At 37.5% G+C, this 25,229-nt stretch overlaps 2 protein-coding genes across 3 annotated transcripts; both read right to left on the bottom strand.

The window, feature by feature from the left end:
• Window positions 1-1,739: 1,739 nt before the first annotated feature.
• LOC121873254 lies at window positions 1,740-10,746 on the bottom strand. 2 transcript variants are annotated; one of them, XM_042376675.1, is made up of 8 exons: window positions 8,408-10,746; window positions 7,287-7,484; window positions 6,597-6,737; window positions 5,389-5,528; window positions 4,429-4,571; window positions 3,912-4,051; window positions 3,230-3,380; window positions 1,740-2,628 (listed from the first exon to the last, which is right to left on the bottom strand). In XM_042376675.1, the coding sequence occupies exons 1-8, from the start codon at window positions 10,433-10,435 to the stop codon at window positions 1,787-1,789; spliced, it is 3,783 nt and encodes a 1,260-aa protein (XP_042232609.1). In that variant the 5' UTR covers window positions 10,436-10,746; the 3' UTR covers window positions 1,740-1,786. The 2 variants fall into 2 exon arrangements, with proteins under 2 accessions (XP_042232609.1, XP_042232618.1); XM_042376684.1 differs by having other exon boundaries at window positions 4,429-4,568.
• A 282-nt stretch (window positions 10,747-11,028) lies between these two features.
• Window positions 11,029-24,676, bottom strand: LOC121874347 (formin-like protein 16). Its single transcript, XM_042378477.1, has 6 exons — window positions 23,961-24,676; window positions 22,185-22,531; window positions 16,618-16,929; window positions 13,227-13,393; window positions 12,097-12,186; window positions 11,029-11,667 (listed from the first exon to the last, which is right to left on the bottom strand). The coding sequence occupies exons 2-6, from the start codon at window positions 22,249-22,251 to the stop codon at window positions 11,029-11,031; spliced, it is 1,275 nt and encodes a 424-aa protein (XP_042234411.1). The 5' UTR covers window positions 22,252-22,531; window positions 23,961-24,676.
• Between the last annotated feature and the right edge of the window lie 553 nt (window positions 24,677-25,229).

Genomic DNA, 25,229 nt, shown 5'->3' with positions numbered 1-25,229 from the left:
GAACGGTACACAACTCAAAACCAGTTAAGAAATTATAAATACTTTGAAAGCTTAAGTACTATATGGTTAGCAAAATGCAACCATAATACTGATAAATCAATAATAATGTTAGAATGCAAAATTTGTGTGGTGCTTAGCCAAGCCTCTACTAATGAGAAACTAGTAAATATGTGGTGATTTCAACTGGCTTTTTCTCAAAAAGCAGTTCTTACTGACAACAAAGTCAAGGATTGACACAACAGTGTAACAGATATCAATGGTCCACTGAACACCATCAACATAATCATTCTACTGATGTCAAAATTGTAACTTCTGTATTTAAGGAGCTTTCAGAAGTTGTAAGCTGAAGCAGTAAAAATGCAAAACTGATCCATGTTATTTACAGAAATACCATGCAGTTTTTCTCACACAGCCACTGAAACAATAAGAGGCAATAGTAATCATCAGGGATTTCAAAATAAGGCATTGCACATAGCAAGCACTGGCTACTTGGGTAAACCCTGGCAGCGGTACCATAGTGAGCTTTACTTCTATTTGTTGACCAACTCCTTCATTAAATAATTTTGAAATCATTGGTCACAAACGTCAATTTTGATTGTATCAAATTTCTTTTTGTTCTTAACTCTAAATATAATCAACTAATGCTGATCTGTCTGGGTAAAATAATGATGGCAAGATTTTATAATACAGTAATTTTGTTTTTTCTTAATTATGGAGTAATTATTAACTCAAGTATGGCCAACAGAGGCTGTTTGTCAACACATCTCAACTGGCTGGTGAACGCCTAGATGGCGGAGATTAAAAGAATAAGAAGAAAAACGGAACTATCTGAAACACCAATGTAAAAATCACATTCATGAACAATTATATATTGCACTTTCTCTCTCTCCAACAGAGGCCTTACTCTCACCACACAACATACACCCACTTATCTTTGACTTCTTCACATCGGCTGGTAACAATCTCTAGAAGCACAGTAATCAGGCAAGAAATTTTTTGTGCCCTATCACATAAATTTATAATGTCTGGTTTGACTATGATAATTGTTAGCAAGAATAGGCATACAGTAACTGTATAGTCCTCTCAGGTGATCTGCCACTAACTATGCAATGCTTTTTGATCTCACAAGCACACTACCATTAAAAGAGAACTGGCACAAGATAATCAGTTACAAGGCTTTCTGGTATTTAATTATTACAGAATTCTACTCCCTACTATAGTAAAATCTATGAATAAATAAGTTGGCATAATATCTACAGCAATATACATCTCTATCTATTGAGGGCACAGGAATTTTAACTAAACATCACTCAGGTGTGTTTAGAAGCATTGGATCCTTTGTAAGAATGAAGTGTTTCTTCTCATACTGATTATGATACCAACAAGAGCATCAAGAGGTCACACAAAATAGTTGTTGCTGTTGTATCTAAGGCATTAAATGCATATCATTTATTAATGGAACTCGGTGTTTATACTGTAATAATCTTTCACAGTTTTATCAGAAAAGTTGAGTTCACAAGTGTTTTCTACACATTTGAAGAATTCTGTATTAATATATATATAATATATAATATATATATATATATATATATATATATATATATATATATATATATATATATATATATATATATATATATATATATATATATATATATATATATATATATATATATATATATATATATATATATATATATATATATATATATACAGTATATATATATATATATATATATATATATATATATATACACACACACAGTATATATTTTTTCCCCAGGCATTATTTGTGCATCCCCGGCTGTAACATTCCAGCCATTATTGACTCGAGAACATCACAGGGGGGTTGGCCACTTGCAGCTTTGTTCGGAGTTTTTGGTCTGTTTACGGCTCCCGCAGCTTTGAACTTGGAAACATTGGCCAATTTTTCAAGATTTCCATTTTCTTTCTTTAATGGACTGACCTCCAAGATCGTGATCTTGTTCTCCGGGCACTCCTGTGTAACATCAGAGACTTTTTCTTCAAGGTCCACCTGACTCTCCTGAGGTGAAGCAGCAGCCTCAGGAACTGACTTGGGCTCAACATTACCTTCATCCCCCAATTCTTCCTTTGGTTCAAATTTAATTTCATCTTTAGGTTCAATTTCTTCTATCTTAGCTTTCTTAGCCTCTGGTTCTTCTACATCCCCAACACTAACTTTCTCACACTTACTTTCCGCCACCGGTTCATCCACCGACGAACCCGAGTCCATTCTAAGTCTTTTCTTCACCCGCTCCGTTTCGTCCTTCTCTCTCTTTTTGCTCTTGTGCTCACTCCTGCGTTCTCCTCGGTGGTGATCCTTCTCTTTGTGTTTGTCTCTGTCCTTAGCTTTGTGTTTGTGTTTGTGCTTCTCATGCCTCTCCTTTTCATGTTTATCCTTTCTGTCATGTTTATGGCTTTTGTGGTGTTTTGACGGAGTCGAGGAAACCGACGACGACGACGATTTCTCCTTTTTCTCTGGGAGATCCACTTTAATTGGTGAGAGTACTGGTGAGTTCTCTTCTTTAGGAGACTTTTCCTTGTCCTTGTCTTTTTCCTTCTCTGGATTCTTAGGAAGGTAATATGGTTTTAGTTGAACATGCCATGCTGAAAATAGTAAAGAAAATTTAGTTCAGCTTCATCATACAAAAATATAATTGTATCCTATCACAGTAAGTGAAGTACAGTAAGCCCATATATTTTTTTTTTTCTCTTGTTTTACATGACAGAGAGAAAACCTTTAGGAAATATATAATGAAGTGTAAATCTAGCACAGGAACCTTGCATATTCTAGAGACTTATCCTGAGAGTACAGGTAACTGGACTGAAGATGCCTAACACTGTAGTCTCTTGCCTGTATTGTACAGTATACCAAAGCAATACTTACCATTGCCCTTTTCTCTTAACATTTAATTAAGTTCCACTTATATTCATTTTAAATAATTGCATTCTTCTGCAACAACCACTGAGCAATATGTTAGGCTATGTATTTTGATAGCTAACAATTGTCTGGAAGTCTGTACTGTACTGTACATATTTTACAATCAAGGATAAACGATGTCATGGATTCCATGTATTAATTGCTACTGATAGTTAAAAACCACATCACAAAATATTTTATTCCAAATGACTTTGAATCTTCAGTGAAAACACATTTTCAGTGTTATATTCCACCCAAACACTTATAAAAAAGACAAACACCACTCACCAACACTACAAACTGATGTCACAGTCCGGAACTGGTGAATGATATTACGGGGTAGAAAATATATATCATTGTCACACAGTTGAATACGGGCAAACCTTATTCCATCTCGCCGCAGCTGATTCAGTTTTGCATCTTCTATCCATTGTACACACTGAAAAGAATCACTTTTATGAGTCAGGTGCTCATTATATGTACAGGGGCAGGATCCTGGTACAGTACTCCCAATATTAGTGATAGGGACTTTATCTTACAATTAGTACTTACTTTCCCACTACAACCATCACATTCAAGAGAGAAATTTATACTTAGGTCGCAAATCCATAAAGTTACACTAGAGTATAGTATATGCACCTGTTCTTCCATATTACATTTTAGGTGCAACCCTTCACCCATGACAGTGGTGTCACCTCTTTGTGAGTGAACTAGTCACATCTTATTAGTAAAGTACTATTATCAGTGGTGGATGAAGACATGTAGTCCTAACCTTGGTGTCATCAGTCCTGAGGCTTTTACAGTTTCAGTTTGTAAGTGTTTACATGTAGACAATAGTGTAGCTTAAATCTCCAAGCTGCAAAAGGTTCTGCTCTGAAGCATCCCAAAACATTTAACTTTGGACTGATGAGGAAGGTTCCTGTCTTTCCAAAGAGGCAAACTATGAAACAGACATGTAAACAACACACACCTGGGATATGGGGGGCTCATGAAGGTCTAGTTGCAGTTTTTCCACAATCTCATGGAAGTCGTGGGCATCAAAAGCTACAACATCTTTCACGACACGATTGTGATAGTACTCGTTGCCACAATGGACAGCTTTTAACACCCCTGCAAAAAATATATAACAATGACACTTGAAAGTCAAAATCAGAAGGTAATCAGAAATAGCCACACAACAAGTAGCTACATATTTAGATACAGTTTTAAGCATTCACACACAAAGACTTATTCAAATCATTCCTTTAAGCACAATCAGACAAACTTTTTTATTTGCTGATACCAACTTGCAATAACTCCTAGTTAATACTGTACTAGCTTGTTTATAAGACATACAGTAATGTCTCCATAAACAACCAAAACTGTGGTAAACTGATAAACAGACAGATGGAAGAAGGCCAACATGATGCAGCAGCATAATATATACTGAGGATTTTAACAGCTAAAACAAAGAAAAAATATAACAATGATAATATACTCAAACTCACCAACAGCTGCTGTGGTTTTCCTGTCCAGTCCAGCCCCTACGTGGTCTGCATGCGCTTTTGTACGGTCTTCAAACATCATCTCTCGGGCATTAGTGGCTCGCGGCAGGTACTGAAGGCGCTGCAGCTCATTTATTCCCGTTCTACTTATAGTAATAATAACAAAAGCAAATCAATAGGGACATTTAATGGTATTTGTAAACTGTCACCCATCTCTCACATCCAAAGTGGTGCTGCAATGTACAGTACAGTTCATTCTAATTCTTGGAAGTTGTGTTCTTTCAAATATATAGACATCTGCCAACTAGAAACCAATCTAGTGACTATAACTGTTGAAACTTAAAATAACATTCATGTGACCCAATTGTAGTACCTCGGCCTACAGACTGTCGTTGGCTTTCAAATGCTATGACCCTAATAAACTTTAATAAAGCCTTTATATTAAACCTACTGCAAAGTAACATTAACCCTTAATCGGTAGTTAAGGAGTCCCTATCCCCCAATATACACAAAAATGAAACACAAGGAATATAAACCTTCCACAGATGATGACCACCATTTAAGGGTTAACATATTTGATCTTGCCAAGTACTGTACTGTATCTTTAAAATTAAAATTCTCCGAGTGAAGATTCAACCCCACATATCATCCTCATTCACATGTTATTTGGCCATTTGAGACTTGTTTCATTCCATCATCCAAAGGTATTGATCATTGGCTTAAACTAACTCCTGTAGATTATTAAATAATAATACAAACTACAGCAAATGTTGATGGATGAAACTGACATATTTTGAGATTAACGTCAGATTATTTTTTTTTATCACAAATTATATTACGGTACTACAAGTATTTCATTCCAAGAACAATTTGAAACTTCGCTTTCTCCCAATACTCGAGCAACAAAAATCAGGAACAAAAGCCAATCTACGATACTCATAACAGCAACAAAACACTATTTACCTCTTTCTTTTAGCTGGAGATTTACCCAGCTCGGCCGTTGGGATGAGCTGTTCTCCGGGTCGTATCCACAAGATGGGTCCATCATTGCTTTGTTGGGGTGATGTCATGTTTACTATTGACATTGGACCCCAGGGCATTGCCTACAAATTAAGGATATAATAAAATCTGTAATAAAAATAATACTAAATAAAGAATATTTTTCAATACCTACATGCATAATACCAATTGACTGTTAAACAGCAGCTAAGGATTCCCTAATCTGTCAACATAAATGCAAAAATGAAACACAAGGAACATGAAACGTCCACTGATGATGCCACCATCAAGGGGCTAGATGCAATCCGGCCATACAGCCAGTTATGTTTCTCTGGAACGCCATTACCAGCCTGGTAAAGTATACACCTCATGTACTGTACCACAGGAGGATTCATTTAAGTGGTACTACAGGAAATAACAGAAACTGGCAACTTTGATTACATTTATTTATATATTTGACAAGTTGGCCAAAGTTATCACTGTACTTTCAAAATATGGGTATTCATTAACTTTGTTCTGAAATTACTGGCAGATATGTTGTAGTTCAGCATAAATGGATAACCAACCACAACAATGCTTTGACAATACAGTACCAGCAAACCTGTTAAATAAAGCAGGCATTTTGTTTTGTAATACTCCTTACGGTTTCACTTCAATATGCAACCAAGTATTGTACAATCATTGCTACACTATTACAGTAACACAAACCGTACTACACCATTCCTGAAGAGACTACAGTGGCACAAGTATATCTAGCTAGTCCTTTGATACTACATGACACCAGAGCCCAAATGTATGACTCCATCATCTTGGCTGACAGCCAATTCAAAATAAAAAACCTTGACATGTCAATAACTTACTCTGCAACATCTAATAAATTTATTCACAAATTTATTTTTTTCAAATTTGCCCATCAGCCAAATTGCTTTATTCATCTTTCTACAGACAAACCAAAATACTATTTTACTGAAATATACTGTATGCCTGTACAGTAGGTGAAACTAATCTATCATAATCCATATCCCGTGTTGAATCCCATTATAACCCTGCCATTACTTTACATATCAAGGACTACTGCACGGTGTTGGGAGGAGAGAGAGCACGGGACAACCTTCTACACAGGAAGGGAATGTGCGATAAAGAAAAACAGAACCAAAAAAGTTAAAACTCACCCTCCGCAGGAATGGGTTTTCTTCCATCATACTAAGGAAATGAGGAAAGTAGCCACCCACTTCTTCATGTACAGTGCCAACAACACTTACTTGGTGGAGGGGACCCGTGCGGAAGGTTCCATTACAATATGTTTTGTACACCTGCAATATATATTCACAACAAATTACTTAAAAAAAATATATAATAATATATATATATATATATTTCATGTAAATCCACAATGAAAACGTGGATAAGATAAATCTTGATAAAATCACACGGGAAAATGGAAACAACGGAGTACCTTAGCTTTCGTCTTTATTCAAGACATCTTCAGAGGCCTCTGAAGATGTCTTGAATAAAGACGAAAGCTAAGGTACTCCGTTGTTTCCACTTTCCCGTGTGATTTTATCAAGATATATATATATATATATATATATATATATATATATATATATATATATATATATATATATATATATATATATATATATATATATATATATATATATATATTATATATATATATATATATACTGTATATATATATATATAAAGTAAGTAAATAAATTTATGTATAGTAGCAATTAATTCAAAGCATCTTATATCATGTATGGACTATACTGTTACATCCAGTCATAAATCCACTCTCAGACATTAAGTTATTTCTCCCCTGGAGACCTTGAGAGCTAATACAGGTAACACCATACCTCATCTCTGTATTTTTCCATTGTGTATGTTTCCAGGTCAGAGTTTCTGCCAATGTGTCCTATAACTCCGGCCTTGACAAAGAGGTGAGCGTGTTTCTCAGCCATGTAGTCCAGTAAGTCAGGCATGTACTTGGCAGCATTATGAACAATACCACACACGTGATGGGCAAAGCCATTATCATCTTCAGAAAACACAACCTGAGATAACAGAATAACATAATCATCACATGCTGGACAAATAGAAATAAAATTGATATAAAATGATTCAAAATCTTTTACACATCCATGATACAATTGGAATCGTTTTTGCACACTTTCAAACAGCAATGCAGAGTGGCTGGAATCATGGGAAAACCTATACAAATTCTCCTTTAACTCACTCACTCCCTTACGGACTATTACCATCTGTCTCTAAGTCAAAATACGGGCTAAAGAGTGATCAGCAAACAAGATACAAATAATCTAATGAAATAACTTCAACTACAATGTGATAAATCAGAAGCAAGAATATAAAATCTGGAACCAATGTATATATCAATAATATAAATGGTAACTTAATGCAAGAGTTCACATGATAAAGGGTGAACCGTTGTACAGTACATATCTCAAACAACCATAAATTCATTCACCCATTACTTGCTTCAACCCAGATATTCTGCTACTGGTCACAATAAACATGAAAACATTCTCCTCTTAGTCAACTATCATTCCCAATACTGTAGTTAATGTCAGCATAACCTTTTCCCTTGTTACAACTTTCAACATGTAGCAGCTCTCCAAGTGAGGAACCACAATGAGCTTATCCCAGTGTGGCAGCAGAGAATGTTGGCAATACTGATAATTAAAGGGACCAAAGATAAAGCAGATACATATAGAGGTTATAAAAATATGATTCATAATACTGTGTAATACAGTATAGTATGTGGAGAATATAGATATACTGGACCTAAGTTTATCATACATTTTAACACAAACATGACACTTGTATACTACTAATTATATCAGTAATAATATAAGTGGGGAGGGAGTACAAATCCTGGTGCAAAGATAAGTACAGTACAATACTAAAGTTACTATGTGTCTAAGTGTAATAAAAACAGAACTAAAATAATCTTTCTCACCTCCAAATATTCAGCCGCTAATTCGTCCTGTTCTTCCTTGGTAAGAGCATCAATCTCCTCCTGATACATATGCACCACCGTGGCATCACCATTTGGATACGTTTCAACGTGCATATATTGGCCATATTTGTACTTCTCTAAGCCAGGTTTACCATGACTTGGAGGTCTGGGTAAAGATACGTGTTTACTTCCATAGTCCACTTTGGCAAAACAAGGTTGGGTTACACAGGACGCTGCTCCAGACAACGAGTTTGGCGACGACTTGGCGTCCGTCTTGTCTCGTCGGCACTGTACACCAATATTATAACGTTTAATTTTACTACGTTTGTGACACTTTGCACAGTCATATTTCTTACTACTAGATGATGTTCCTGAAGTTGACTTATGTCTGTGTGCAGCCTCAAAGGAGCTCTTTGTCTTTTCTGAATCTTGTTCGAAGTTGTTTTCCACTTTGTCATTAGCATTTGTCATTTCTACAGATTTGTCTAAATTATTTCTAGGATGAGAAACTTCAGGCACCTTATTTTTACCCAACAAATCTGACACTTTGGTCCCATTCACCGGAAGTTTTAAGGAGTCTACTGGTGTCAACACTTTGTCTTCAATTTTAGTTTCCTTTTCATTCATAAAGCCTAAAGTCCTCTTTGGCATACTATTAGAATCCTCCTTAACACTTGCTAGACTAGTAAAATTAACAGGGGATTCAATTTCCTCTTTCTTTGGTGTTGTTGATCGATCTAAACTCTTTGGTGAATCAGTTTTCTTGGACGAAGTTGGAGGTTTTCTTAGGGTGGTAGTTTTAATGTATGACTCTCCTTTGTTGAGGGGAGGTATTTGTTCATCGTCCTTGACAACTTTGACTTCCTGCTCATCTTCTACTTTGATTGTCTTCCCCTGTGGTCCTGTGTAAATAGTGGTATCCCCCTCCTCAGCAAACTTACAAAGTTCATCCAATACTTCACTTTTGAAATCCAGCTTTGGCACAATTTCTGTTTTCATATTTGTAGCATCCTCCTTCTTTACTCCCTCCCCTTCTATTATATCCTGAGACCTAGAGTCTACATCAAGAGGTTCTCCCTTGACAATGACTTCCAGCTTGTGATCAGGAGATAAATCACTTCCCTCATCAAAGCCACTCTCCGCGGTGTCGTGTCCTTCTCCACTTGCAGATCTTTCTCTCAAGTCGAGACCTTCCTCCTCACTGAATCTCCGTAGCTTCTCTGCTGTAGGAGGAATTGTAACAGGCCTGGGAGTTACAGGAACAATAACTTCTGTAGCGGACGATACAGATGAGATAGAAGAGACGGATGTTCTTGACTCGGATGATCTTTTCTGTCTGATTATTGGATCTGGCTTCCATCTTGGAACTGGTAAATCCATAGGGCTTCTTGGACGAGTTCTTGGTGGACTTCTAACTTTAGGAGATTTTGGACATACAGAAGAAATTGGTGAAACTAACTTCGCTCTAGTCGGATGAGCTGGGGAAAGAATTCCTTGGCGTGGGCTCTGGTGGGGTGGGGACATTATATCATTTTTAATCGAGTTAGTTGGGGAGAGAATGTCAGGTATAGGCACCCTAGGTGATAGTATTTCTGCTTTCAGTGGAACAGGAGATGGACTTGGGGGGGCAACTACTCTCAAGGACTGTGACAAGGAAGCCATAGATTGGAGCGGACTTCTTGGTCTTGTCGCTGGCATTGGTGATGGGGAGGGAGAGCGTGAAGATGATGGGGAGCCAAACTGTGGTGAAGGTGACTTAGGACATTCAAAAGGGCAATCAGGCAATGGTGATGGTGTATCTCTTTCTGGATTGTCCTCCTGAAGCAAATTATCCTTAAGGCATGACTCTGAATTTAAGACAGGATTGGCACAGTTTTCATGAGATTCAACATGGGATGATGGTGAAAATGCTCTCGGTGACAACACAGGAAGGAGATTTTTAAATGATGGTGGAGAATGATTTAATAAATTTCGAGTACATGGGCTGCGAGGAGACATATCAAGAGGTGGTGGGGTTCCAGGGGACATGGGGGGTGGTGGTGGTGTTTCTGAAGACAGGGGAAGTGGTGGAGGAGTACCTGGTGATAAGGGAGGTGGAGGAGGAGGATCTTCTAAAGTTCCCAAACCTCTTCCCTCACAACTGTATGAATTTGAAATAGTTCCTTCTAGTCTATGAGGGATCTCTTTTGTTACTGGAGGAGGTGGTGGACTTTCAGGGGAACCTGGAGGAAGAGGAGGAGTCTCGGGGGACCTTGGTGGAGGAGGAGGTATTTCTGGTGATCTTAGAGGGGGTGGGGGAGTTCCTGGTGATCTTACAGGGGTGGGGGAGTTCCTGGTGATCTTAGGGGTGGGGAGTTCTGGTGATCTTAGAGGTGGGGAGTTCCTGGTGATCTTGGAGGTGTGGGGAGTTCCTGGTGATCTTTGGAGGGTGTGGGGAGTTCTGGTGATCTTAAAGGGGTGGGGGAGTTCCTGGTGATCTTAGAGGGGTGGGGAGTTCCTGGTGATCTTGGAGGGGTGGGGAGTTCCTGGTGATCTACAGGGGGTGGGGGAGTTCCTGGTGATCTTACAGGGGTGGGGGAGTTTCTGGTGATCTTAGAGGGGTGGGGGAGTTCCTGGTGATCTTAGAGGGGTGGGGGAGTTTCTGGTGATCTTGGAGGGGGTGGGGGAGTTCCTGGTGATCTTGGAGGGGGTGGGGGAGTTCCTGGTGATCTTAGAGACCATGCAGACTCTGGTGATATGGACTGAGTAGGAGTACCAGGTGTGAAAGAAGCTTCATGGGGTCTCTGAGAATAGGGTGAGGGTGAAGAAGGACATAGTCTTGTTGAAGAAGTGTTTTCAGAAAGCATAGAGTATGAAAAGGGTATGGAAGGATATGTCATAGTAGGAGTTCCTGGGGACTTGTGTGGGGAGGGAGAACCCGGGGATCTTGGAGGAATACAACTTGATCTGGACATTGGAGGAGTTCCTGGTGGTCTTGTGAGTGGATTGACTGATGAGGTAGGTGGAATGGGAGGGCTTGATGGTGATGCTGTGGGTGAAGTATTCCCCAATCTATGAGGCAACAAAGGTACTCTTGAGGAATCCGGATGGCTCTGCTGATTATTTCTGTCGTGAATGTTATTATGTGTGTGTGGCGAAGTGAGACGTCTTGGGGGAGTAAGAGACAGGGATCTTGAAGAATCACCATCTTCAGAAGATCCCCGACCTCTTCTTGATGCTACTCTTAGATCAGGGTGAACAGGTGGCGTGTAGCTCCTCTCCTAAAGGTGGAAAATGAGAGAATTAACCAATCTTCTTTGCTGTTTGTCTTACAATGAAAAACACCAACAAACAATTGAAAATGCCAAAAAAAAATTATCCTAAATATATCAGACTGCCATTTTACTTATAAGAATATCTGGGAATTATCATATTGTGTACATTGCTTTACAACATATACAGTAAGTGTAACTGATTCTGAATTGATTTTAAAATTAAGCCAGTCACACACTTGTAATAAACTTATTAACACCTAATGTTATAAAAGGAAGATACAATCATGGACATGTGGAAAGAAACAACACATGGTACATAGTGACTGGTACAAGAGGAAGCTGTGGCAATACTTCAAGACAATTTCAACAGCAAGAGAGGAAGAAGTCAATAAATGTGAGGACACAGACTGGAGTTAACAATGATGTTCCCCCCACCTCAGACACATCACGCTCGGGTGTACCACTGCCACTGCTACCATTCTCACTTCTCCATTTAATGCGAGGTTCCCCACTACGGTCCTTATCCTGGAAAGTTAAGAGATCAATTATTTTTTACTCTACACATAAAGACATATGAAAGAAAGTAAGTAACAAAGTACAGATGGTTATGTGAATTTGTACCACTAAAAAATTGCCTGGAGAAGATTCTATAAAAGGCTTAAAATAGACAAAAGCTTTCTTATCAAACACTGATCTCAAAGCTGAAATAAATATGAAGGAATGTATGGTACTGAGGGCAATTACCTACAATTCTGCACAACCCACACAACGATCAAGATTCCTCACTTGGCTGATACCCTACCAGTCTGGCTAATCTACAAGTTTGCCGCTACAACCTAGAGAGTTCTAATAAGTGTAAAAAACTGATACGTGGGATGAAAACTTAAGAAAGTTTTCAGAGACCGTCTGAAAAAGCTGAAAATTCCCAATAATGGCACACCTTATGATACCTGAATATACAACTTAAGATTTTCAAAATGATGAACAGAAGAAAGTGAGACTATGCAATAATAGTTGAAATGCAATAATAGTTGAAGAGTATGCCGATGAACACATAAACCACACAATTTTAGGAGCAGGATAATGGGTATGACATCATGTTTTAGGACAGACGACTACCCTGCTACTAAGTAAATGTATTACCTATTTCCCCAGCGGTACTTGCAATTCATTCAACCTCACACAGCTAAGGTTAGGATTTTGAAACTGATCTTCTAAAGCAATTTTACCCCTGGAAATTATTCCGTATAGCTGTTAATGCAGTACAGTATATGATGTTTCTAGAGCTCAACTACAGGTAGACCCTCTCTTATCTGGCATTCTATCAACCAGCAACTCCCCATTTACAGCACTGTTATAGAAAATGCATTATCTGGCAAAACTCTTCATTAACAGTACAATATGTTCAACTGCCACGTAGTTGGCCACAGACCCCAATTCTACCATTATTATTCAATTTTATTTACTTTATCCTCTACATCAGCAATTGGTCTGTTACAGGACAGTGATGGCAGCTCTTCATTTTCCATGGGATAAAGAGAATGAGTTAAAAATGACAAACTTACTCTGTTTCGGTGTTTCTTATGGTGTGCCCTGTCTCTCTCTCTCTCCTTGTGCTTCTTTTTCTTGTGGTGATGATGGTGGTGGTGATCCCTGTGGTGGTGGTGGTGGTGGTGGTGGTGATGGTCACTGGTGTCCAGGGGGCCTGATTCAGCACTACATAAAGGAGGTTCTGTAAAAGAGAAGACAGGAAGAACTGTACTATCTTTAACATGATACCAATACCCTACACAGTACATGTTACACCCTATCTTTCCACAACACATTTACCCACCAATCTTTATCATCATCATCATCATCATCACAGGTTGCAATATTCCTATACACTTAATACTTCAGTGACAGCTCTTATATACAAATTAGGCATTAGCTTTTCTAATTGCTTACAAAATTAGTATTTACTCACTAATATTTATTCAGCACAGTACCAGACCCTGTCTTTTTTTATCATAATTTAAGTTGTAATATATTATTGATTTCCTATTTAGAGAAGAAAACAAGTTGTCCAGCACACAGAAAAACTGTATAATACCCATGTGCACTGTATACAATACCTACATTGTCTATATTCATGCCGACCTGTAAAACTGCATACTAGTTTATATACTTTCCTATCCAATTGGAAACCTACGTGACAACTTTACAAAACTAATAACAGTTACCCAGGAATATAATCTGGAGTGTACACTTGTTCTTATGAAGAAAAACAGTTAAGAAGATGAAGCAAAGAACAATTAAGACATATTGCCTGGGTGGATCAAAATTTTTTGGGGGAAGGAAGGTACTGGTAGCAGGATATAAGATTGGTGAATGAGAAAGTAATGGTCTATCATTCTTTCAAATTCAAAGTCAAGAGAGACGTACAGTATTCAGATGGTTCAATATAAGTTGGCAAGTGGAGCATTTTGCCAAGATACTGTAGTGTAATGACAACTGCCAGCACTTTTGCACAGCAGCTATCTCTCTGTGAGGCTTTTAACACCAAATACGACCTACAATTTTAGGATGATTAACAATTTATCCGCCAAATTTACTGTGCTGGTCTATTGGTCCCCCTGTCATTCAATTACCAAGCATTAGGCAAACATGCACACTAGTATATATATGATCTATGTGAAATACTAAAACAAGGAAAATCCAACATAATTAAAACAAAACCTAAGCCAAGATTAATAAGTAAAACAAACAAACATTTCTGAGCTTTACCATCTAAAGTTTTCAGTCATATCAATGTACAGTACTGGATTTTTATCAAGATTTCCAAAACATAAGACACATGCGGATTTAAAGAGATATGATTTGTTCTTAATAAAATGTAGCTATGTCGTGGTAATGTGTTTATAATGCAGGAGAGCCATATATTATCACCATGGTGTACAGTACTATTATCAACAGGATACAGTGCTGTACATGCTTATCTCTGCACCAAAAGACATGGAATAATATTTTGTTTGTCATGTTTTTGTTATGAAATTTCAGATACTGTATATATATGTTCAGTCACATTCTATTGCAAGTACAGTACAGTATTCATCAAGTAAGAGATTCCTACTAGCAAGTTTTCAATTATAACCATTGGGAAAGCTAACCTGACAGTGTAAAATATATTTAAAGAAAATAAAAACTGGATGATTAGAGCATTTGTAGGGTTAACGTAAATGAAAACTAACCAAACCATGTTGATATAATACCTCAAAATTTACAACCTAAGTTAATCAATGGTTCCTCTATGACAGTTGGGATACAAATGCCGAATCAATTACAAAGTAACTGTATTGTTGATTGCACAAAGGAACTTGTTATCATACAGTTTATCTAAGAGGATGCACTTTATTCTAGTGCTATAAGACTACATACAGTACAGTACAGTATAATGAATATTTTGGGAACAATTTAGGATGTAAATACATCACATGTCCTAAAAACTTAAACATTATCTTGACAGTACTGTACTGTAATATAATTACATTCACCTAACAATTACAGAAGCTATCTACTGATTAGCTATTTTCAAATTGTTGTTACTACAGTATTTTAGATATGAAAAAGAATTGGTTTACATGGAATTCATATTATTTTAAAAGTTATATTTCAGTGTGTTTCAGCTAAATGTGCTAATTAATTTTTAATTACTGTATACTGCACATTATCTTTAACATCCAAACTACTATAGCATATCCTGCAGAGTAAGGAAGGATTTTTGCTGGGCACAAAATGACAGAATATTCCTTTAACATCAGGGATACTTCATATGATTAATAGCAATAAGTTACATCCTCTTCAAAAGTTGTATCTACCGGGTATAGGTAATGTACAGTACTGCACTTTTAATTATGTAACAATATCAAGGATTTGATATGAATTAATACCTGAATGAACTGTAATGAATATATAAAATGTCAAAATTAATGTCTTCTGACTGTGTCAATCTAATCAAAAGGATTGAAATAATTTAATGTGTTAGCATTTTCATAGCCAAAATCAAATGGACCTCCTAACAGTGCTAGATTCCCTATGCTTTCTCATGATAAAGTATTTGTGGAACATTACATAAAACAACATACTGTACTCCACTCAGTTAATAATATCCATTTCAGTGGTCCATTCCTGCTATAGTCAGAGCACAGAGATGTTTTGGTTTCAATCACTGAAGAGCAAAAGGTGCATTACATTGTCCTAGTTCATGCTCACACGAGTACTGTATATACAAAGTGATAACAGCAAATCACACCTTCAAATGGGATTTCTAAGGGAAAGGAATATTTGATCAAAGATTTCCTGGTTTTAAATCAACTTATAAGGAGATATTTAACTCTACCTAAATACATTATGTACTTCAATGTGGGCAATTTAGAGAAAAAAACTGTACAAGCCAGACAAATACAAACAACCATAATGATTTGTTCCTAAAGTCAATATAACAAGTGATACAGAACATACACACACGCATGTAGTCACTTTCTGGATACCAACAATGTCATACTGTATTCTTAAGCACACGATAACAACAGCACTGAAGGGTAATCTGTCTGCTAAAACTGATCTGGATATTAAGGTTTGACAGTAGCTTGACTACCACACATACACACTCACATCCAGGCATGTTAGATCTGACTGACTCTGACCTATTATTTGTGTGTTTGGTATGGGGAGCCTGGAACACACCCCCACCAGGGCCCCATCCTCCCACACTACCCCATAAAACGCACTAAGTTACGGCAAGTTTATGCGCTGCTGCACAACACCTCTCGTGACACAAGCTTGGAGCAGGTGCACCAAAGGTACGACCTGGCAATATTTAAAGTTATTACAACCCCCTGAGCATGAAGGTGGTGGAGTGTGGTATGTAGTGATGAGCGGAGGAGAAGGGTGACGTGTTTTAAGTCAAGTTCCTACCTGGCGAATACTTCGAATCCATTTTTACAAGCGAAGCTGATGAACCAGGCGACGACATATCCACGAATCCTGGGAAATTCCTAAAACTCCCTTTATCTCTGCCCACAACACTATGGCCCTCGACTTGTGTGGTATCGCTCTCTTCCTCTACTTTCAAGTCATTTCTTACACATTTTCCATTCGTAATATCAAGTTCATCGTGGTTACTGGCTGCGTCATATTTGCCCTCCGTCACGGCCGCCATAACACTGACAGACCCCGGATGTGGCTTCCTCAAGTTGCCGTCAGATGGCAGCACAACTTTGCAATAACCTGCCAAACATTAGCTTTTATCAACTATCATTACTTTTATTGCTTATAAAACAACACAAAACATCCTCATTAGAAATTGAATAGATTAAATAGTTCAGTTTCATGATACAAACAGAGTTCTTAAGATACAAAACATCCTGGAAGCTATATATAATCCCTTTTTTACCTAAGTCTCAGTGGCAGAGTCGCAGCTGAGAGTTCGTTAGCTGCGTGCGTCATCCCGTGCACCACCTCACTCAGACACGCGTCTACGCCAACACTCCTCATTACTACTACCCTTTTCTCTACTATATTGCACAAAATTCGCGATATTAAATTCATTCATTTTGATTTATCCATAGAAACAAAAACAAAGCAAATATACAATAAAGTCATGATGCACATATGCTGCAGCAGGAACTTCAAGTCTATTTTTACTCCGACTGGATTAAAAAAAAATTACTTCCCCAAAATTCTGTAACGGATATTCCTTTAATACAATGACATTATAAGCATTATACACAGCTTGATTTTCCTATAATAAATGGCTTCATTTTAATATCAGGAACACTGGTGCTAAATGACCGTGACTAAGACATTGAGGAATGCAATACGTGCTTCACATCACACACTAGGAAAATCTTAAACACCAACGACAGCACTTTTTAATGTACTGTGTCAGATTACCAGAGGAAATGAAAAAAAATCGCAATGAGGTTCAATTGCAAAGATTCCTCCATAAAAGCTATCTCGTAAAGTATTACAAATGTCAGTCGGTCACCCAGCTGTCATAATGTTGCTCTTAGACAAGTAATCGATTTTCACCTCTGATATACGCAGTACGCCGCGTGTTGCGCCATTATTTAGAAAGTATACAAACTTATAAAGGGACTGCATCATTCTGCATGAGAACCCCGTTAAGATAAACTCCTATTTTATCACCTACAAGGAGACAGTAATAGGTTATGAATACCGGGGATATTTTTTTACAACATAAGGTCACCTGTTACAGTGTTGGCAATAATTGGAGTAACCATTATACCGTATCAACTGAAAATATTCAATCTTCCAAACGAATGAAGAAATTTTTTAAAATGTATAATAAATAGTAATAACAAATTCTATTTCTGATTAGGTTACTGGACGAAAACTTCAGGGCTGTGTACATGTAATAATTAAGATTGTTTTGTATTACTGAATATGTGAAAGTAAACAAGAACTGATTTTCAGGTGCATGTCACGAGCGTTTTGCCTGGGTGCATGATGAGGCCGCCCGACGCCCGTGGATGCTGGTCCACAACACTGAGTAAAATCTGTCCGTCTAAAACACTCTAAATGATGAGTAAGGCTACATATATGCCGTGTTTTCCTACTTCTCTCATTTCTCCTGAACACGTAGCATTAGGGTACTTTATCATCGGGTGTAATAAGTTGGGAATTAGCGAGGGTTAATTTGCACATGATCCTATCTATATATTTATTACAAGAAACAAGACATCAACAGCAGAGACTATTATATATGGCGCTCGAAAAGGTCTGATGTTTACCACGATTTCATGACCTCGACATCATGCCCATCATTGTGTGTGTGTGTGTGATTACACTATAAGTAACCGAGTGAGGAGGTTAACCTACAGATACCCGAAAGATTATTTACGTCACTAAAAGGTTTGTGTACACAGGGTACTATAGGAAGTTACACAACCGCAACACCATTACTGGCCCCAGTTTCTCGAAGGTTCTGAAGTTAAAGTTCTCTGTTCTCTCCCTTAAGGGGTAAAGACCATAAAATAAGGTTAATACCGTAAAGTCGCTTAATTGTGAGTCTCAATGCACTGTTGACGCCATCTCAGCGCCTTCCTTAAATTAGTCAGATAAATGACGGCGAGGATATATTACCGTGACCAACACGTTTCGATAATATACCTGTTTTACTATATCTTTAATCTATGTTGTGCGAGATAGATGTGAACCATGATACTCTTATCCAGATAAGAACGCAACCTAACAGCTCACAAATCAGTGATAAGATAGAACCTTTTAACAATAACCACAACAATACTACGCACCATTCATCACTCGGCAAGAATTTCACCATTGCTATAAAAAAAATCACTCCGTTATCACTCTTTATTATGACATGTTAACTTGACAAGCTACAATTCGCCACCGAGACTACCCCAGTGAGGGCTCTGGCAACAAACTAAAGTCTGGATAAAAAATTTATCGATAACTGGCACATCTGGACTTAGCCGCCACTACACATCACTGAAACTTAACATACACACCAATACTGTAGTTCAAAGTAATAAAACGTGGTTTGTCAGATACATTTACATTTGTAAGGACTTCCCCATATAAAATGTGTGGAAAAAATAAGCGAAATGAGTTCATATAAGAGTTTTATGAAGAATGTGGATGATTATTTTCTAGTGAATTTAAGATATAACAATATCTAACGTTAAGCGCTCTAATTGCTTAGACCAGTGGTTCTCAACCGAGGGGGGGGGGGAGCCACGGCGAGCTGTTATAAATTGTACGTTCCCAAATAATGTTGGGAATCTGAATTAAACAAAACTTTTATTACTTATTTTGACTTGGCAGAAGAGAATTTTCATTATTTTTTTGTCATTTTGTTTAATCATAACGACAATACAATTTTAATTTTTACATACTCTGGTGCTATTTTTTTCATTTTTTTTTACGGATTATTTTAGATATCACAGGTCCAGTCCGTCTGTGACAGGCGCTGGACCGAGCTGCTGAACTGACTTGTTCAGTACGTGTTCGTGTGTCATCCCTTTGCAAGTGGTGATAGGACCGAATGGGGGGGAAAATGAAGGAGGCCACGAGGATGTTGAAAATTCCTCAGGGGGGAATGGAGTGAAAAAGGTTGAGAACCACTGGCTTAGACATATTTTCCTTTCTCATTTAGCTTAGATTAACTCACACTAACCTAACCTTACTACTCAACTTAAAGGAGTAAGGGTAGCAATCAACCATTACTGAGCGCGTAATATATCACCCAATCCTACGAAAAAATAATAATAAGGTTTCCATGAGTGAACATGGAGGTAGTAAAGTTGGCGCCGGGAGGACTGGTGGGAAGGTTTGCGCGGGAACACAACACAAACATGCGACATGTGGCACACTATCATCGCGTGACCTTGGCATTACGCGTAGAAAATGGGAGGTCAATACCCCACAAGGTAACCGACGGTAAGTTACAAACATCTGAACTTCACTGAAGATTTAAACAATTTAACTACTGTCTCTACAACAAATTATCCTTCACTGATTCTGGAATTTTCAGCTCTATTTTTATTGAAAATCGATAAACCAGAATGAAATAAAACAATTTTGCAAAGGTGAGGGATTACTGAGTTTTTCTCAACCTCTGATAATTACAAACAACTAAAACATTGGAATAAATATTTTAGAGAGAATGAATATAAAAAGGGGCAGCGAAGAGGAAGGAAGTGTGCGTGTCTTCATCAAACACCGCAGGACAAGCGAGAATGCGCAGGGCAGCACGTCAGCAAAATCACCGCTTGCCTGCCTTCCACCACCACCACAATACACACACCAGCAGTAATGGCAATCTCCTTAACGTTACAATAATCTCCCTAAATTAGATCTATATATACAAGATATTTAAAAGAGTGATCAATCACGTCCCAACCCATAGTGAAGATTTAAGAATGGCGTGACGTGTACGTATTGATCATTCATGTACACCTGTTTCTCACACATACATACACGCGTCGGGTTGGTAGTCAAGGGGAGTTACCTACTGGATAGTCTCCCACGAGTTACACAGGTGTGTACCAAGGACTATAATTCTTGGATGTGTACTACACTTGTGTGAGTACAGTACGTACCTAAGTACTGTTTCCTTTGTTTCCACATGTTCTTGATAATGATGACTTATATACTGTACTGGTCTGAATGCTTTTTTTACGTTTACCGGTTGAATTAACGTACTGGATTTTTGCTGAATATCAACTGTACAGAGATCTCTAATTGGCTTTTAGAAACTGGAGAGGGTTAGAATTTCAGCCACTCTATCATATGTGGCGAAGAGGATAGGACAGGATAATATACGATACGATCATTTAGAAGACATTTCGTCGATTGATTTATACGCCGGGATTTTATCTAGTTTAATACATTTGGCGTGAGAGTATGTGTGTATGGGGAGGGGGGTACTAAGCAAAGTGTTTTGGTGCGTGGCGCTAAAAATTATGAACTACAGCAAAAACTAATTTAACACCGCCGCCACCCACCTCTTCCCACCACCCAGTGACCCCACACACACACATCACACACGCACTATGACAACTCTCACATACAAGCTAGGTAGGGAAGCGAGTAGGTAGGTGACTGGCTAGTGAATGAGCGGTGGGTGACTTGCCAAGTGGATGAAAGGATGAGTGGCTGGCTAAGTGGATGGGTGACTGGCCGAGTGGATGGGTGACAGGCTAAGTGGATGAGTAGGTATAAAGTTCTGAGCACACTGGTTACTTGGCTACTAGAGCCTGGTTTCTCACCTCTGTAAACATCAGATCCTGAACACATCCAAAGTTTTAATAGCAACCTGCACTGATACGGCCTTTCCCTTGTGACACTAAGCAAATGATACAGTACTGTACGTCATAAACTTTATTCATAAATAATTTGCACTCTATCATTTGTCACAAAAAACTTCAGTCCTCAAGAGGTCACCACACATATATCTGCATGATTCATTATAGGATAGCATCAGTGGACTGGGCCATGTGAACGCCAGAAGAATTACCAATTTCCTGGTGGGAGCTATGCCTAGATGATAATTATTAATAATACCCTCACAATACAAGGATCATCAGTCATGTTGTACTGCCAGTGCTTAACGAGTGCCATACTGAGTTGCTGCACCGTATAGATATTTTGTTTCTAGATTAATAATACGTACTTAGGAATCTGTTCAAGGTGTTAAGTTGACATATCACAGTTCATAAAATGCAAAATAATAAATCAGTAAGTCATTAAAAATATACAATGAAACAAAACGTAAAGCATACTCATGTTACTGAATACCCATAACACATGCAATACTGTACATTACGGTACAGTTTATACATTGTCTTTATCTATTGTGGATTAAAAACAATCAAAGCACAATGCCGTTTAGCTTTAGTCTTTACACGTTATATGAAAATCAGTACCGGGTAACTATTTTAAAAGGTGATTATGAATATATATAAAGTTGCTGAGTTAAACTGAATACTACTGACCTGAATATTGCTGACAGGAGTTCCCTTTCCGTTGTACTACACTGTTATCACTGGTAGGCGGTGACATCAGTGGCAATTTTCTTTTACATTACACTATATCTTTACTTTGTTCTCTTTGCCCCAAGTCACATAAGTTTAGTTTGATTTACAGCACTGAGTATGGATCCGTAATTTTGGTTATCCAGCATCATTATCCCCATTTGACGAAGCTTTTCATTCTTCTCTTGGCTTGGGAATGTGACCCAACAACTCATCTCCTTCAAATTTGCCAAAACTCAACCTAACATCTTGAGAAAGTGGATGTTCAGCGTGGGTTATCATCATACCAATCTTGACTGTAAACACACCTGTAGAAGGAAACAAACAGGCACTCATGAAGGAACCAACACTCAAAGTTACTGTACGAAAAAGAGTAATAGTTAATAACAAGGATCTGGCTTTATAACAACATTCAAGAGGAATTGGGACTGTGTAATGCAACAATAAATTCTAACTTATGGATCTTGTGAAAATAAATTGGAACCCCAGCTTATTTCTCCTGATGATTAAACACCCTAACACTACCTGGAGGGGTTAGGTTAGCACTGAAATGTTTAATCATCAGGTAAAATAAGCTGGAGTTCCATATTTTCCCGAGATCCAGAAAAACTGTTTACATAACTCTAAGAGTATCACAGCGATGGGATGACAATGCAAATCTTATTAGCCACCTTGACAAATATATATCTGAAACAAAAAATTGGTAAACTGAATTTAATCTGAGTTAATAGATCGAGTGCATGAACCTATCCTAACCTAACCTAACCTCGACTAGTATTTGGTGTCACGAAGTCACAAAAAATCGGTAAACTTAATTTAATCTGAGTTAATAGATCGAGTGCATGTGCCTAACCTAACCTAACACAACTCAGATTTAATTAAGTTTACCAATTTTTTGTGATTTTATGACACCAAATAATAATCGAGAAGTGATTGGCAGTCCGATTTATTCTTGTAGGACCATCATTTGACTTCATTGCGGCCACATTTGGGTAATTACTCGCTCCCTCGGTACATGCACGCGATCTATTAACTCAGATTAAAGTAAATTTTCCAATTTTTTTTACTTTGTGACACCAAATACTAGTCGAGAAGTGATTGGCAGTCCGATTTATTCATCTAGGACCATTATTTGACTTCATTCCGGCTACATTTGGTAATTAGTCGGACCGGCTTACTAATAAACAGTGGTGAGGTGAAGAGGACAGAAGTAATATATAAACGAAAACAGCTGTTGCTTGGGATAGAAAATAATAAAAAACACTAAGAAAATTTATTAAAGACGAAAATAACAAATAAAAACATTGTTAATACGCCTGCAATCGTTTCACTGCTCGGTGCTTAATGCGCTGGTGCCAAATCACCTTCATTTGTTCTGTATTTTGTTTACCAATGTTGAATCGTTTTCTTTATTAAACAATTAATACTCATGTATAGTAATAACACAATAAATCTTCATTTATATATTCACCAGTGTTTTAATCGTGTTCTTTATTAAATAATTAATATTCATGTATAGTAATAATAATAATAATACACTTCTCGAGTCGTCTGTATAAATGTGTAATCTCTATTCGTGTAAAATAATAACAATTTGTCTCTAATACCAGTGACTGTTAGTGGTGACGAAACGGACTTGATATCGGTAACGAACTGGAGTTTTGGTGACGAACCGGGTCGGTGACGAAATTGGCTGTATCCAATAGGAAATAAACTTCGTTGCATTGCGTTACTTACTGTTCTTGATACAGGTAGTGTTGTCTGGTGCTATGCTGGTAGACTGTCCCATAGGGCTATCATCCTCATCAAACACAGGCATTTCATTACACTAAAATAATTATGTATGATAATTTAGTGAGCATGAAACTATGACCTCTTGCGATTGTAAAGTTGACTCACTGTGGTGCCGAGGCCCATCATTATGTAAACATTACACCCAAACAGCATTATTGCATTTTATTTTATATTTGCATTCAAAAACAATTAAAAAAAACAATAAACGCTGAAAGTCACTGCACATCAATATTTGGGCGATTCCTGAATTTCCTCCTTGACGTAATAACTTCGGTGGACCTGTTATTGCGTGGGTCCTCAGCCTACTGGGGTAATCTAATGACTAATTGCAGGAAACATTAGGGTCTCCCTATGTTGTGCTTCTTCCAATGATGATATATCTTCCTGTAGGAGTGGTGACAGTGTAGTAGTCGTGCAAGCAGGCAGGTACTGACGTGTAGTCAGACAAAACAGGAGAATGAACTCCCATACCTTAAACTTCACTCAAGAGTTCCTACTTCGTGTGTCCTTTTCCTACTTGTTTTCTTTAAATCACCAAATATTATTCCTTGTTGTGTAAAGATCACAATACAATAAGAAAGGCGAATTCAAACTGACTTAAAATCATAAAATCACGTTACGGCAGCAGGTAAATAGAGTAACGTCCACCCTCCGTGAAAGACAACGACAAACTAATTTAATTAAGCCAATTCTAATATAGCATTAGAATCCTTGATTATGCATAATTATTCGTTAAATTTATTATTATTATTCATCTTCAGTTGGCTTATTTTTGTTTTATTTTTAATTATTTATGAAATAATTCAGTGCTAAAGTGACAAATGTCAACAACCCGAGTTTTTTTTAAATACAGTACAGTACTGTACTGTTAACTCTGCATGCTGTAATCCTAATTAAATTTAAATTATTTTTTTTATTGTCACCTGCTTTTTTCCCAATATGAAGTGATATATAATAATTTTGTAAAAAAATAATACTGTACTCAGTTGTGCTCGGTGGTTCATTGAGTTCTGGCAATGCTGCTAAATAATTTATGGCTAGGAAATATAATTTTAATTGGATTTAAGATGCTTAATTTATTAAGGAAAATTTAATTTTGCAGTAGTAACCACGAAGTAATGTACCATTTTCTTTGGATCTTGGCAAACATTCTTTTAATGACTGACTTCACAAGTTCACCAATACTCGTACAATGGAGACCACATTTTGTTC

Source organism: Homarus americanus, unplaced genomic scaffold (genome assembly GCF_018991925.1).
Source record: "Homarus americanus isolate GMGI-L3 unplaced genomic scaffold, GMGI_Hamer_2.0 scaffold55640, whole genome shotgun sequence".
NCBI classification, from domain to species: domain Eukaryota; kingdom Metazoa; phylum Arthropoda; class Malacostraca; order Decapoda; family Nephropidae; genus Homarus; species Homarus americanus.
Note: the sequence above shows the minus strand (reverse complement) of the source record. Positions and strands in the feature narration are given on the sequence as shown.

Coding starts and splice junctions, on each gene's coding strand:
- LOC121874347 (XM_042378477.1), bottom strand. CDS start 22,251: ATGTCACCGCCTACCAGTGATAACAGTGTAGTACAACGGAAAGGGAAC. Junction 16,930..22,184: donor CTCCTGTCAGCAATATTCAG/GTCAGTAGTATT, acceptor AATGTTTGGCAG/GTTATTGCAAAGTTGTGCTG. Junction 12,187..13,226: donor ATAAGAAACACCGAAACAGA/GTAAGTTTGTCA, acceptor TTAACTTTCCAG/GATAAGGACCGTAGTGGGGA.
- LOC121873254 (XM_042376675.1), bottom strand. CDS start 10,435: ATGTCCCCTGGAACCCCACCACCTCTTGATATGTCTCCTCGCAGCCCA. Junction 3,381..3,911: donor ATGAGCCCCCCATATCCCAG/GTGTGTGTTGTT, acceptor GATTCTTTTCAG/TGTGTACAATGGATAGAAGA. Junction 2,629..3,229: donor GACATCAGTTTGTAGTGTTG/GTGAGTGGTGTT, acceptor TACTATTTTCAG/CATGGCATGTTCAACTAAAA.